The sequence below is a fragment of the Gopherus evgoodei genome, chromosome 2 (genome assembly GCF_007399415.2).
Source record: "Gopherus evgoodei ecotype Sinaloan lineage chromosome 2, rGopEvg1_v1.p, whole genome shotgun sequence".
In the NCBI taxonomy this organism is placed as follows: domain Eukaryota; kingdom Metazoa; phylum Chordata; order Testudines; family Testudinidae; genus Gopherus; species Gopherus evgoodei.
In genome coordinates this window covers 225,543,966-225,559,166 of record NC_044323.1, presented here as the reverse complement: position 1 = coordinate 225,559,166, position 15,201 = coordinate 225,543,966, and the positions used below count along the sequence as shown (strand labels likewise).

The following is a 15,201-nucleotide window of genomic DNA, read 5'->3' as shown; positions in this document are numbered from 1 at the left end:
CCTCACCAAAGGCTCTTAAGCAAAAGGAATCATGAGATAGGAGGGAGGGTCCTCTCATAGATCAGTATCTCATTAAAAGATAGATAACAAAGAATTGGAATAAGTGGTCAGTTTTCACAGTGGAAAGAAGTAAATATTGGGGTCCTCCAAGGATCTGTACTGGGACCCGTGCTGCTCAGCATATACATAAATCATCTGGAAATGGGAGTAAACAGTGAGATGGCAAAGCTTGCAGATGATACAAAATTGCTCAAGATAATTAAGTCCAAAGCAGACTGCAAAGAGTTACGAATGGATCTTTAATAAAAAAAAAAAAAAAAAAAGAGTGACTGGGCAACAAAATGGCAGATGAAATTCAGTGTTGATAAATGGAAAGTAATGCACACTGGAAAACATAATCCCAACTACACATACAAAACTATGTGGTCTGAATTAGCTCTTACCTCTCAGAGATATTTTCCCACACAAACCTTCCTATGTATTGGTGTGACCCAAGACCTCTTGATGCCAACTGGCAGAGGGCACAGGGCTACATAGGGGTACAAATGTCCCCTCGGTTCACCAAAATAATGTCATGTAAGGTTTCTATTCAACACCTTTGTTACACTAGTCATTATAATATTGTATGGAAAATATGTGAGGAATTATGTGTATATGCTGAAAATTGTGTTCTCTGAATCTTGTAGTTTAAAGGCAAGCCACTCATATGTAGTGCTCCTTGAGCCTAACTTCTCCAGACAAGAAGTAGGAGATACTTATGTCCCTGGTGGACCATTGTATACTGTGTGTCCTACAGCCAAAGTTTATTAACATACTGAGGCTGATCAGTACTAGGAAATTAGGTTGGTATTGCTACATCACATAGGGATGTGAAAAATCCACACTTCTGAGCGACATAATTAAATTGACCCCCATGGTAGAATTCTCCTGTTGGCCTAGCTACCGTTTCTCAGGGAGGCGGAATACCTATATCGACAGGAGACCCTCTCCCATCAATTTAGGTAGTGTCTTCATTAAAGCACTACAGTGGTGCAGCTTCATTTTAGGTGTGAAAAAGCACGGAATCAGCTGCTAATGAAGCGCTTTTGGAGACTTCAGAAGTAATTCACAGGAAGAGGTAAACAGCAGGAAGGTGGAACACCCTGGTTTCAGGTGAATATCAAAGGTCTGCTCTGATATATCTGAAGGAGGATATCAGTCATCCTGGTTGAAAAAACTGGGAAAAGGGCTTGAGATAAACTATCCTGTAGGTCTTGTGAGCTAGAAAGCGTGTTACAATTTTGTTTATATGTAATCATTTTTCCCATGTTCTTTCTTACTGTCATTGGAGAATAAGCTTATTCTTGCCTTCACTATAATATATCTAAATGCGTTAAGCAAAGTAGTGATCCGGAGTTGAATCCTGTAAGCTGGTTTGTGCTATTCCTTTGTGAGTAGAGGATGACCTGAGAGTTCAGTGCATGGTCAGTGGAACAGGGGCTGATCTCTCCAGAGGGATGGTCAAAGAGTTTGTGCCTATTGCTAACCTATGTAGAAAGAATGAGGCCTGCAGAGACCTGGAAACTAGTGTTTGGGTTGCCAGAGACTGGTGGAGTTGAGGAGCTGATCCACAACAGGCACAGACGAGACTCCCTCATGCTTCTAGCAGGTGGTGACAAGGTGCCTCACAACCCAGGGTAGCCTCTGGCACATCCCAGTTGCTTATGTGTAACTTCTTGCAGAAAAATTTATTTGAAGCACATTGTGAGGAGAAAAAAAAATTTTTTTTTTTTTAATGGTGAGGAATTGACATTGTCCTCATAGGAAACCTAATACTCAATTAACTGGCATTACAAAATGTACAGATATGCATAAATTCTAAAATGTGTTTCAAAAAGTGATAAGTAGATCTGTGTAATGCTTTTAAAAAGTGCTTTAGTAATCTGTGTAAATATTCAATACTATATTTTTATATTTTGCTGTTAAGTATTCTTATTTTATCCAGTTTTCAGGTTGGCGATTTGGTTCTCATTATCTTGGACGAACGCCATGACAATTATGTATTATTTACTGTCAGTCCAACATTGTATTTCTTACATTCAGAGTCTCTTGCTGCGCTGGATCTGAAGCCAGGTGAGTGTGGTAAGTGTCAGATAACTCTATGACATAATGTTCTGAGGCACTTAACATGATCTTATACCCTTATTCTTCTAACAGCTGTTTAATAATTACGTAAATAGATGTATGTTTTAGCTTGATACATAATGTATATTTGTAGCAAAAGTTGTAGTTAATCCGACATTGAGATTTTCATTATAGCCTCATTCAGTAATTTTCTGAAAGGGTTTTTTTTAGGCAGAACTTTTCCATATTACATATTGTCCCAGAAGTGAGTACTTCGGACAGTTAGAGCAAAATGCAGTCATCCTTTTTTGATGTATGCTGCAAAACACATTTAAGACTATATTTCTGCATACATACATGCACGTTTGATATGTGTACCATAAGAAATTACCATTAGGCTTAGTCATGTTACTATTTATGGTACTAAAATAACTACAAAGTTTTGATGATGGCTGTGTAGGTCTGTTTTTGTGCTGCTATTTACAAAATTTGGGTCTGAGTCAATTGCAGAGTCTTGAACGTCCACCTGTGCTGTAAAAGGAATTGACTTTTTAAAAAAGAAAACAAGGGCTCAGTTTTATTTAAAGGTATTTTCCCTTCAGGCAAAGAAATCTCCTGCAGCATGGATGGAATTTTATGGATCTGTATGTTCAGTGTGAGAGAATTAAGAGAGAGCCATAACTTTTTGTTTCCTGATTTTTAAATGCCTGCATTTGCTGCTGTTTCTCAACCCTACATAAATGAAGTTCAGCAGTGCTCAAATTCTTTCAGGAAGATGTGTTCTTTAGATCAAGGGTTCCCAAATTGTTTGCCAGCATGACTTCATTTTAGTGAATTATTTCCTTGTGGGCCTCAGACAGCATGGAAGCCATCATTTTGAAGAGCACAGCATGCCTTGTACATATGGTACATGAGGTCACGCTGTGCAGAGAATGCCATTTTGTAGAGCAAAATGGTGTTCTTCATATATTATGACCTCACACACACCATACATGTGAAGTTATACTGTGCAGAACAAAATGACATATTCTGCACAGTGGGAATCTTCTCAACCCCATCTGGGTACGCAGTCCACAGCCAGGGAACTGCTGCTTTAGATATTGTTAATCCTTTGTGCTCAAGTTTAGCAAAGCAGGGTTTTTCGTGGTTTTTCTGTGTTTCAAGGTTTTTGTGGGGTACTTATAGACTCATAGACTCATAGGTCAGAAGGGACCAATCTGATCATCTAGTCTGACCTCCTGCACAAGGCAGGCCACAGAACCCCACCCATCCAATTTTATAACAACCCCTATCCCAGGACCGAGTTATTGAAATCCTCAAAATTGGTTTGAAGACCTCAAGCTGCAGAGAAACCACCAGCAAGCGACCCGTGCCCCACGCTGCAGGGGAAGGCGAAAAACCTCCAGGGCCCCTGCCAATCCGCCCTGGAGGAAAATTCCTTACCGACCCCAAATATGGCGATCAGCTAAACCCTGAGCATGTGGGCAAGAGTCACCAGCCAGCACCCAAGAAGGAATTCTCTGCAGTAACTTAGTTCCCATTCCATCCAACATCTCCCCGCAGACCATTGTGCAGACCTATCTGGTGGTAATCCAAGATCAATTGCCCAAATTAACGATCCTATCATAACATCCCCTCCATATACTTATCAAGCATTGTCTTAAAGCCAGGAAAGTCTTTTGCCCCCACTACTTCCCTCGGAAGGCTGTTCCAGAACTTCACTCCCCTAATGGTTAGAAACCTTCGTCTAATTTCAAGTCTAAACTTCCTAATATCCAGTTTATACCCATTCGTCCTCGTGCCTACATTAGTACTAAACTTAAATAATTCCTCTCCCTCCCTAACGTTAACCCCCCTGTTATATTTATATAGAGCAAGCATATCCCCCCGCAGCCTTCTTTTGGCCAGGCTAAACAAGCCAAGCTCTTTGAGTCTCCTTTCATAAGGCAGTTTTTCCATTCCTCGGATCATCCTTGTAGCCCGTCTCTGAACCTGTTCCAGTTTGAATTCATCCTTCTTGAACATGGGACACCAGAACTGCACACAGTATTCCAGATGTGGTCTCACCAACGCCTTGTATAACGGTATTAACACCTCCTTATCCTTGCAGGATATACCCCGCCTGATGCATCCCAAAATCGCATTTGCTTTTTTAACAGCCGTATCACATTGGCGACTCATAGTCATCCTGCTATCAACCAGTACCCCAAGGTCCTTCTCCTCCTCTGTCGCTTCCAACTGATGCGCCCCCAATGTATATCCAAAATTCTTATTATTAATTCCTAAATGCATAACCTTGCACTTTTCGCTATTGTATTTCATCCTATTTCTATTACTCCAGTTTACAAGGTGGTTCAGATCTTCCTGAATAGTATCCCTGTCCTTCTCCGTGTTAGCAATACCCCCCAGCTTCGTGTCATCCGCAAACTTTATTAGCACATTCCCGCTCTTTGTGCCAAGGTCAGTAATAAAAAGGTTAAATAAGATCGGTCCCAAAACCGATCCTTGAGGGACTCCACTAGTGACCTCCTTCCAGCCTGACAATTCACCTTTCAATACGACCCTCTGGAGTCTCCCCTTTAACCAGTTCCTTATCCATCTTACAACTTTCATATTCATTCCCATCTTTTCCAATTTGACTAACAGTTCCCCGTGCGGAACCGTGTCGAACGCCTTACTGAAATCTAGGTAAATTATATCTACCGCATTTCCTTTATCTAAGTAATCCGTCACCTTCTCAAAGAAGGAGATCAGATTGGTTTGACACGATCTACCTTTACTAAATCCGTGTTGCAATTCGTCCCAATTACCATTGACCTCTATGTCCTTAACTACTTTCTCCCTTAAAATTTTTTCCAAGACCTTGCATACTACAGACGTCAAGCTAACAGGCCTATAATTACCCGGATCACTTTTATTCCCTTTCTTAAAAATAGGAACGACATTAGCAATCCTCCAGTCATACGGCACAACCCCCGAGTTTACCGATTGCTTAAAAATTCTCGCTAACAGGCTCGCAATTTCACGCGCCAGTTTCTTTAATATCCTCGGATGGAGATTGTCCGGGCCCTCCGACTTTGTCCCATCGAGCTGTTCAACTACAGCCTCTACCTCAGTTGCGGTAATATCCACTTCCATATCCACATTCCCGTTTATCATCCCTCCATCATCGCAAGGTTCCTGTTATAACCTTAGTCCCAGATCTGGACCTTAGCGTCCAAAATATGGGGGTTAGCATGAAAACCTCCAAGCTTAGCTACCAGCTTGGACCTGGTACTTGCTGCCACCACCCAAAAAATTAGAGTGTTTTGGGGCACTCTGGTCCCCCTGAAAAACCTTCCCTGGGGACCCCAAGACCCAAATCCCTTGAGTCTCACAACAAAGGGAAATAATCCTTTTTCCCTTCCCCCCTCCAGGTGCTCCTGGAGAGATACACAGACACAAGCTCTGTGAAACTACACAGAGTGATCCCCCTCTCTGTTCCCAATCCTGGAAACAAAAAGAACTTTCCTATTCCCCCAGAGGGAATGCAAAATCAGGCTAGCATATCCAACCCACACACAGATCTCCCCTGATTTCTTCCTCCCACCAATTCCCTGGTGAGTACAGACTCAATTTCCCTGAAGTAAAGAAAAACTCCAACAGGTCTTAAAAGAAAGCTTTATATAAAAAAGAAAGAAAAAATACAAATGGTCTCTCTGTATTAAGATGATACAATACAGGGCAATTTCTTAAAAGAATATTGAATAAACAGCCTTATTCAAAAAGAATACAATTCAAAGCACTCCAGCACTTATATTCATGCAAATACCAAAGAAAAGAAAACCATAGAACTTACTATCTGATCTCTTTGTCCTTACACTTAGAAACAGAAGATTAGAAAGTAGAACTACTTCTCCAAAGCTCAGAGAAAGCAGGCAGGCAGACAAAAGACTCAGACACACAATTCCCTCCACCCAAAGTTGAAAAAATCCGGTTTCCTGATTGGTTCTCTGGTCAGGTGTTTCAGGTGAAAGAGACATTAACCCTTAGCTATCTGTTTATGACAGTTCCACACTAGTCTTATTAAAAACTGAAGCAAAGTACTTGTTTAGATGTTGGGCCATGCCTAGGTTATCCTTAACCTCCATTCCATCCTCAGTGTATAGCGGCCCCACTTCTTCTTTCTTTGTTTTCTTCTTATTTATGTGGCTGTAGAACCTTTTACTATTGGTTTTGATTCCCTTTGCAAGGTCCAGCTCAATGCGGCTTTTAGCCTTCCTCACTTTATCCCTACATGTTCTGACCTCACCAAGGTAGCTTTCCTTACTGATCCTGCCTTTCTTCCACGCCCTGTAAGCTTTCTGCTTTTGTCTAATCCCCTCTCTGAGTTGCTTGCTCATCCAGTTTGGCCTACAACTCTTGCCCATGGTTTTTTTCCCCTTTCTCGGGATGCAGGCTTCCGACAATCTCCGCAGCTGCGACTTAAAGTAATCCCAGGCCGCCTCCGCATTTAAATCCACTAATTCCTCAGTCCAATCCACTTTCCTAACTAATTTCCTTAACTCTTTAAAATTAGCCCTCGAGAAGTCAAAAACCCTAATCCCAGATCCACATTTGTTTATCCTTCCATCTAGTTTGAACTGAATCAGCTCATGATCACTCGAACCAAGGTTGTCCCCTACCACCATTTCTTCTATGAGGTCCTCACTGCTCACCAACACCAAATCTAAAATGGCATCTCCTCTTGTAGGTACTTCAACTACTTGATGAAGAAATCCATCCGCTATCACATCCAGAAAAATCTGACCCCTATTATTCTTGCAAGTACTCGTCCTCCAGTCTATATCCGGGAAGTTGAAGTCCCCCATAATCACACATTTCCCCTTTGTGTTTACTTCATTAAAGACATTAAAGAGGTCTCTATCCATATCCCAATCCGATCCCGGCGGTCTGTAGCACACTCCAAGCACTATCTCAGGGGAAGCTCTAGTTGCTTTTTTACCCAGTGTGATTTTCGCCCAGACAGACTCTGTCTTATCCATTCCATCGCTTCTTATTTCGCTACAGTTAATTTCATCATTGATGTACAAGGCTACTCCACCACCTTTGCCTTTCTTCCTGTCTTTTCTAAACAGCACATAGCCTTCAATACCCGTGCTCCAGTCATGAGTACTGTTCCACCAGGTTTCAGTTATCCCTATAATATCCGGTTTCACTTCCTGCACCAGTAACTCCAGTTCCTCCATCTTGTTGCCTAGGCTCCTTGCATTAGTGTACAGACCTTTTAATTTTCGGTGTTTGGCATCAGTGACATTCTTTCCCCCGTCGTGCAGAGACCTTTTACCACCAGCATCACCCGTTACTCTGGTTTCTACTCCACTATTCCTCCTTGGATCAAATCTTGGGACCGCAAGGGTATCCCCTCTCACTTTGTTTACTTTCCTCTCCAGGTTATTTTCCGGCGTGGAGATCTCCCGAACATCTCCCAACCATCTCCCCCAACTTCCTAGTTTAAAGCTCTCTTGATGAGGTCGGCGAGCCTCCATCCTAGAATTCTATTTCCCTCCTTGCTTAGGTGAAGTCCATCCTGAGCGAACAGTCGCCTATCCGTAAACGCTTCCCAGTGACCGTACATCCCAAAGCCCTCCTTATAACACCACTCCCTAAGCCATCTGTTGATCGCCATAATCTTGTCACTCCTTCGTCGCCCCGCTCTAGGAACCGGCAGAATCCCACTGAAGATCACCTGAGCCTCGATGTCTTTGAGCCTCTTCCCCAGTCTGGCATAGTCCTCCTTGATACAGTCCAGCGAGTAACTAGCCGTGTCATTTGTTCCCACATGAAGGATAATCAACGGATTCTTTCCCGCTCCCGCTAAGATCGTATTCAGCCTCAGGTCCACATCCTGTATCTTAGCCCCTGGCAGACAGCACACCCTTCTGTTCTCCCGATCAGGTCTAGTTACAGGCCTATCTACTCTTCTCAGTAAAGAGTCTCCAATCACGTAGACTTGCCTTTTCCTGGCGACAGTGCGATTCTGCGGTCTATCCCCCACAGCAGGTGGTCGCAATTCCTTTCGATTTGTATTCGCCCTTACAATCCTCCTATGGCTCGTACTTGGTGTCGCCTCCATTGACTCCTCCCCTCCTTCTGCAGGACTAGCTGCTCACCTCTTCTTTCTCGCCCTTTGTCCTTCAGCAGCCTGCTGTGCTCCATCTTCATTTCCCAACTCAGCAAACCTGTTCCTGAGTTCTATTTCTCCATCGCTGGCCCGTCTTTTCCTCTGCCTGGTTCTCCTAGTCACATGCTTCCACCGTCCACTTTCCTCACCCAGCAGCCCCTCCTCAGAGTCCTTTGGTCCTGCTTCTATCCGCTCGTCTGAGCTTGTCCCCTGTGCCTCATCATGTCTGCGTTCCATCGTCTGCTCAAACCCCCTTCTAAACTCAGCCAGAGTTTCCACTTGCATCTCCAGTCCCCTTACCTTTTCCTCCAGCAGCTCTATCAGGCGGCACTTCATGCAGATGAAACTCCTTTCAGGTGCCCCCTCTAGGACCATGTACATGCCGCAGCTACCGCATCCGGTCATCCTCAGTGTGTCTGCACCTGCTACCTCCGCCTCCATCGTAGCGCTCCAAGTCTGTGCCTGGCAATCCACGCCTCACACCGCACCGCAGGCCACCAACAAGCGCTGGGCTGCTGGCAGACCTCTGCCTCTTCCCTGGTCTGCCTTCCTGGTTCCCCTGCCTTGGTCTCCCCTGTAACCTCCCCCTGGAAACTCCCACTGAAACTCCCCTGTTCGCCGCCTCCTGTGCCGCTGCCTGAGTGCCTGGCTCCTTATATAGGACCCCTAATCAGGTAAGCCCCGCCCCCAACTCAGGGCTCAGCCTCGCTCTCAGCACACAGCCCCTAGCAGCCTGCACACACACTCACTCACACACACAAACTCCACAAACTACAAAAACCACAAAAACCTGCTCCTCCAACAGCACTCCCACTGAAACTCCCACTGAAACTCCCCTGTTAGCCGCTCTGTTCGCCGCCTCCTGTGCCGCTGCAGCTGACTTATTTCAGTTCTCCCTCAAGTAAGCTTAGGAAACTGCAACTTCCTTTCTGTTTGCTATTTATGTTTATTCACTTCAGTGTTCTTAGTGTTTTGTTTGCTATTATGATATGCAGTGCATGAAATAAGTGTTTAAAAGTAAACTTTTAAAGTAGCTAGTTCATTGAAAATCATCTCTGCAACACAGAGGCCATGGCCTCTCAAAATCTGTTCCCTGTGCCCCCAGTTTTGGATGCAATGAACATTATTGAGGGCATGTATCAAAAGATAGTTTTATATTCTTCTCTTAATCTGTTCATGAAGGCTTCCACAGGTATCAGAAGGAAAACTGCCACCATAGAACATTTTCTCCATTAGCAAACCATGGCATAGTGTTATGATGAATAACACTAGTAACTTTTTGTTAGTTAGCAAAATAATTACATAGTTTCCAATAGTCCTCCAAACTCTTACAGAATACGGAGACTGCGCTGAAAATTTGAGACTGATACACTGCATTTCCTATAAAACAGGTTGAACTCCCATGTTAAATACAAAACGGAATGCATCCTTAACAATGGCATCACAGTGGCACAGCTATAATTATGAAATATAAAATAAGGCTAATAGAACCTAGGTATCCAAACCAACATTTTTCCCTCCCAATTCATTTTGCTAGCCATTGGTTTACAGGTATGAGGTTACATGAACATCCTCAGCAAAGAGAATGTTAAGGAGTATATAATTATAAGCACAGACTTAGGGTTTATTTTTTCAAAATCAAAGATACTTTATTTGTGTAATTATAGGGTATGTACAAGTTCCCCATTCCCTATAATGTTACTTGTTTAAATTGTGGAGAGATGGTACTCCCCCTTCATGATTAAGGTTGCTAGACACTTTCCAAAAAAAGGACCCTATTGTGCATATTGAGCCAATCAGACTTCTGCCATGCTTTTATAAACCAGGAATATAATGTTTCCCAGCACTGGGAGTGGTTCCCCTTGGGGCATATGTGAGTAACCCAGTACAACTAGGGCAGGAGAGAGGAGCAGTGAGGCAAGGCAAGCTGCGTGACCTACACAACAAACACAGCCAATGTAAAGTGGCGTGCAGCTCCTTCAGTCCTGCTCATCTTCCCCACCTTTTCCCTCAGCAGTCTTCAGTGCATCTGGGCAAAGTAGTATCTTATGTATACGGGACAATGAAATCAAGCAGCAGCCCACCAACCCTGACTTCACTAAAGGAATTTTTTTTCAGAAGAGCAAGCAAAAAGAAAAGTTGTTGAAAAGGAGGAGGAAACAGAAAAAGGAGGTGTGGGAGAGAATGGATGGAAAAAAGGAAAGGAGGGTAAACAGGCTATACTTGGGCTTGGTGCAAGAGACACAGTAATGGCGAAAGGCGTGTCCATCCCCAGCTAAATGCAAGGAGGGCTCCAACAAAAAAATAAATTTGATGCATACACAAATGTCCTTTAACTTTCCACATTTAGCTTCTCAATTTGAAATTTGTTATGAGTTTTCTCAGGCCAGAGATAATTTTTAAGGTCTGGATGAAACACATGACGTACAGGATATTGAGACTTTATTAAAAGTAGTTTTGAGAAATTGATCTCTCCCTGTTTTCTGTGTGAATCTGGCAAATAAAGATGGCAAGCTAAAAGTACTGTGACTTAAAAAGTGGAGAGAAGGATGTGCATAGAACCACTTTTTTTAGAGTTTTTAGTTTTAAGTTATTAATCATAAATTTAATAACTGCTGGGAATGCTGTGAAGATCGGTGATAGGCACAGTAGTAGACATAAAGCATCTCACAAAGAAAATAAATGGAGCATGGTTCTTGTAGATATTATTGATCTAGAGAGGCACACTGCAACTGCTTCACACTTACACTAATCTCTTAAAATCATTGCTGTGTTCCTTGCACACATTTTAACATCAACCAGTGAGGTCACCCCTTGTAATTTACATTCCCATTTCATTGCCCCCTTTCTACCTCCAAAGCAACTTAATTTTCAGCACCTCTTACAGATCTTGCTACTTGGGCACCTGCAAAGCCTGTGTTTTGGGGCCCCAAAATTTGGAAGAACTAGAAATATAAAGTAGAATTTCAGCTTCCCTTTTCCTAAATGTTTCCAACCCATTTCCTTACAAAAGGCATCTTTGGTAATGTAAACTGAGTGCTACCATTGTGTCCTTGACTTGAAAGAAATATAAACTTGAATGCTAGGATTGAAAGAAACAAGTACTTGGGTTCCCCTTGTGCAGCAGAAGGCGGGGGAAAGGAGAGATCACTCATTCACCTCCTCATGAAACAAGTGAAGTTTGGGATAAATTCCAAAGAACCATATCACTATTCTTCTCCCGTATTCTCAGATCAGCCATGAGCACAGTGGTATGGCTGTGGTGGACAGTAGTCAAGATGTATGTACCCAAGTACAGGAAGTTACCATTTTAGTACTCCCCAAAATGAGGTGTCTGGAGCTGCCCTTTGACACCCAGGCATGCACATCTACTTCTCACAGTAATATTAATCCCTCATGTGTCCACCTATTATGCCGAACATTATTTATTCAATCTTGCATTAATCTGCCTCTGCTTGTTTTGAAAAATGGGCTTAGGTAAATTCTGAAACTGGTTGCAGAGTTGCCGATTTCTGCAATATTATTACAAATCTGAGCTTTTAGATGTTGTAAGCTGCTCGTGTCAGGGAAAGCTAGGGCTTTCTCGCTATTTTTGTCTTTACTAATAAAGACCATTTCCAGTTTTTTCCCCAATGGAACCAAAGCCTGGCTGCCCTCAGCAAAGATGGTACACCACTATTCATGTTTGGGCCAGATAAGTGACAATGAAGGGTCATGGGAACACGGAGGGGAGTAAGGAATGTGTGCCTTGATGAGGGCTTTGGATTATGGGCAGCAGGCAGCCTGAAGAGATGAAAGGCTACTGCTTGCTAAAAAACACTTGTCAGGTGGTTAACAGTTAGGTCCAAAATATTTGTAATGGAAGTTAAGATTTTACAAACCTGTAATATTAAGTACAAATGTGTTTTGATTTTTATTTGAAATGTCAATGAAAGCAGGTTTTTGTTTTATTTAAATATTCCTCTGTAAAGTGCACAGCCCAGACATGGATGCACTGATCTAGTTCATGAAAACTCAGAAGTGAGTGAGTCTATTTTCATTAACTAAACTGAGAGAAACACAAAAAATAAAACAGCATAAATGCTGAAAAATAAATGTGATTTTTAAACTCTTCCAGTTGTATTAGTCTCAGGTGGTGATAATAATATACAGTAAATACTTGAGCAATGATTTCATGTCTGTATCTCATTGCACTACTTAGTTTTTCTTTTATATTTAAAGGAAAACTATAATTTATACATGTAACTACTGCATGTATAAAAATAAATGCTACATCTAGGTTTAAGAGCTATAATATACTATCTAAGGTATTATTTAATATGGTTACTAAAGACATACAGATTCACAGTCTTCCTTGTATGCTGTAGTTTTACTGGTGGGTCTGGAGTCCTGCATTCTAGTCCTAACCCTTCTAGTCTAATGTTTCAAACACACTGTTTCTCATTAATATACCAGTTTGAAAATTTATCATATGCATAGTGTGTATATCACATGATCCGTTCCTTTCACGCCTGTTTTAAGATTTTCCTTCATGCTGATGACTATTTGAAAAGAGTAAAATAAATAACAGCATTTTTGTAATGAGATTGCAACATAAGCATGTGTTCCCTAGCTGCTGTAGTAATATGCCAGTACCTAAATTGTCTTCATGAAGAGTTTTGTTACTAATTTGTCCCAGTACAGTTGTTCTAATTTCTGGTTATCCTGTTGTTTCTAAAGCTGTTTTAGTTTTCATTTTAGTATTTGTATATGTTCATCATTGCAGCTAAATATTACTAGTTATGAAATTTAAGGTACTTCAGTGTAAAAGATTATAGCCAAAATTTTCAGACATGTAATTGCATGGTCCCCGTGAAAATCAAGCCAGCTTGATGTAGGAGCTTAGTTTGCAGCACCCATGTTTGAAAATGTTGGCCTATCTCTTTGAGGACAGTAATATATCATGTGTAATGCTTTGATTCTGTTTAGCTTCAGGTGCATCTAGAAGACCTTGGGTGCTAGGAAAAGTAATGGAAAAGGAATATTGCCAGGCAAAAAAGGTACGGGAACACTACTGATAAATATGTAATTATTAAAATCAGTATACAAGGAAAATGGGTCAAGATTCTGTTACTCTTAACCGTGTTCAGTACCACCTTCTCCTCAAGTAGCACCATTGAAATGTATGAGACTGCTTGTGGAGTAAATATGGCAGAATCTACCCAGTAGTTATTACTGGTGATTGGAAATATTCACACTGATAGATTCTTACTTGAGGGTGTTTTATGCTTGCCTTGATGAATTAATTGGAAATGTCCTGTGCACATCAAAAGATGAATTTGGGGAAGTAGTTTATCTGTAATTTTGCCATCCGCCCTGGCATTTGTATGAGCTATTTTGGAGAGACTGAGTAAATCAGGAGGAAAATACTCATTTTTAAAAGCTTTTTAACCTCTGAGCTATCGCTGCATCACAGGGCCAGAGGACTAACCCCTGGAGCAGCATAGAGCAGTCAGTAATGCTACTAGCCAATTGGCACATCTCCCTGTTAATGGTAAGCTATCACTGGCTGGTTTCAGCTGTCAGTTCAGACAAATAGGGTTTTCTAGTCAGTTTTAAAAGTGCTGGGGGTGCAAATAACTTCCTGCTCTGAAAAATCTTAATGAAAGCAGAATAAAATAGAACAACATTTTTGGTATGTAATTTGAAATAATGTTGTTTGTTTTATTCCTCAGGCACAAAACAGATTTAAAGTTCCTTTAGGTACAAAATTCTACAGAGTGAAAGCAGTGCCGTGGAACAAAAAAGTATAACACAGTGGAAACTCTGTTTATTCTGGTCTCATTCTTTTCTGGATTGTCCTTCAGTGCTCATTCATCGCTCCAAGTAGCAGGCCATCTTTTTATACTGAGGTCATGTGACAATATGCTTCACAGATATACTACTTTTAATTTTTAATGGGTTACATTTTAGAAACAAGAATTTCATTAAAATCCCTGGCCCTATAACTGTTCAGATTTTTCTACCCAGATAACTTTAGGAGTGTGGACCAAAGGAGTTCATTTTCACAAAGGGCAAACCTTGTGCATCATGGCTTATTATTAGCCATGTTAATTGCCTGTTAAATATACATTAGCTTATATTTAGATGTTAAATGTTAGTTACCATTATTATCGGCATATGTCCTTTTGTGAAATCATTTAAGTACTTGCACTCTTTAACAGATTCTTTATAATATGTATAAAGTCATCAGCTATTTAAAGAGGAGTGTTCATTGCATGCTAATAATCATAATTTTTCTTCAACATGAGTTTGCCTCAGTAGATAAATAATGATAACTACTGCATCTTCTTTCATTACATTAAAATGCCCTTTAATGTTTAAAAAAAAACCTTGTAATTTGGTGGACTGATCTGAAAATCAGTCCCAGGTAAATCTGCAATCTTCAAAAGCACTTTTGATGGATTGACCATATAGATTCTGAAGGGAAGAATCCCTGTGCCGTTAGATTTAAAGTGAAGCACTTGAACCTTCCCAACAACACAGAAGTCTTGTATTAATCTATTTAGAAAAATCATATTGATGAAAATTGTATTTCATGGTTGAGTTTCAGGAAACAACTCATTGTACATTAACCATACAAGAGTCATTTAAGTAACAAATTATTGTAATTGTAAAAGACATGTAGACTTTTAAAACAATAAAGATTTGAACCTGAAAATGTCTGAATAATGTGTGCCTTTTTAAATATCCACTTCATATAATACCATTCTGTAATTTTCAATGTATAGATGAGGCTCCTCTTGTAACAACAAATAGGATTTAATTAAATGGCAATCCATATTTTGTCAGCAGATCCGATGAGCAGACATATTATTCAAATGAATTACTGTGGTCAAGGAAGATAATTTGTATACTGTTCTAACTAAACCGTAATGAACAAATGACACTGTGTT

The 15,201-nt window shown here is 41.1% G+C and overlaps 1 protein-coding gene across 1 annotated transcript in view; it reads left to right on the top strand.

Annotated features, from left to right (window-relative positions):
• RB1CC1 (RB1 inducible coiled-coil 1) overlaps positions 1-14,966 on the top strand; it is a 176,599-nt gene extending 161,633 nt beyond the window's left edge. The window contains 3 exon segments of the mRNA XM_030553083.1: positions 1,985-2,121; positions 13,235-13,305; positions 13,981-14,966. Of these exon segments, the coding sequence (XP_030408943.1) occupies positions 1,985-2,121; positions 13,235-13,305; positions 13,981-14,058 (286 nt within the window). The 3' untranslated portion in view covers positions 14,059-14,966.
• Positions 14,967-15,201: the final 235 nt, after the last annotated feature.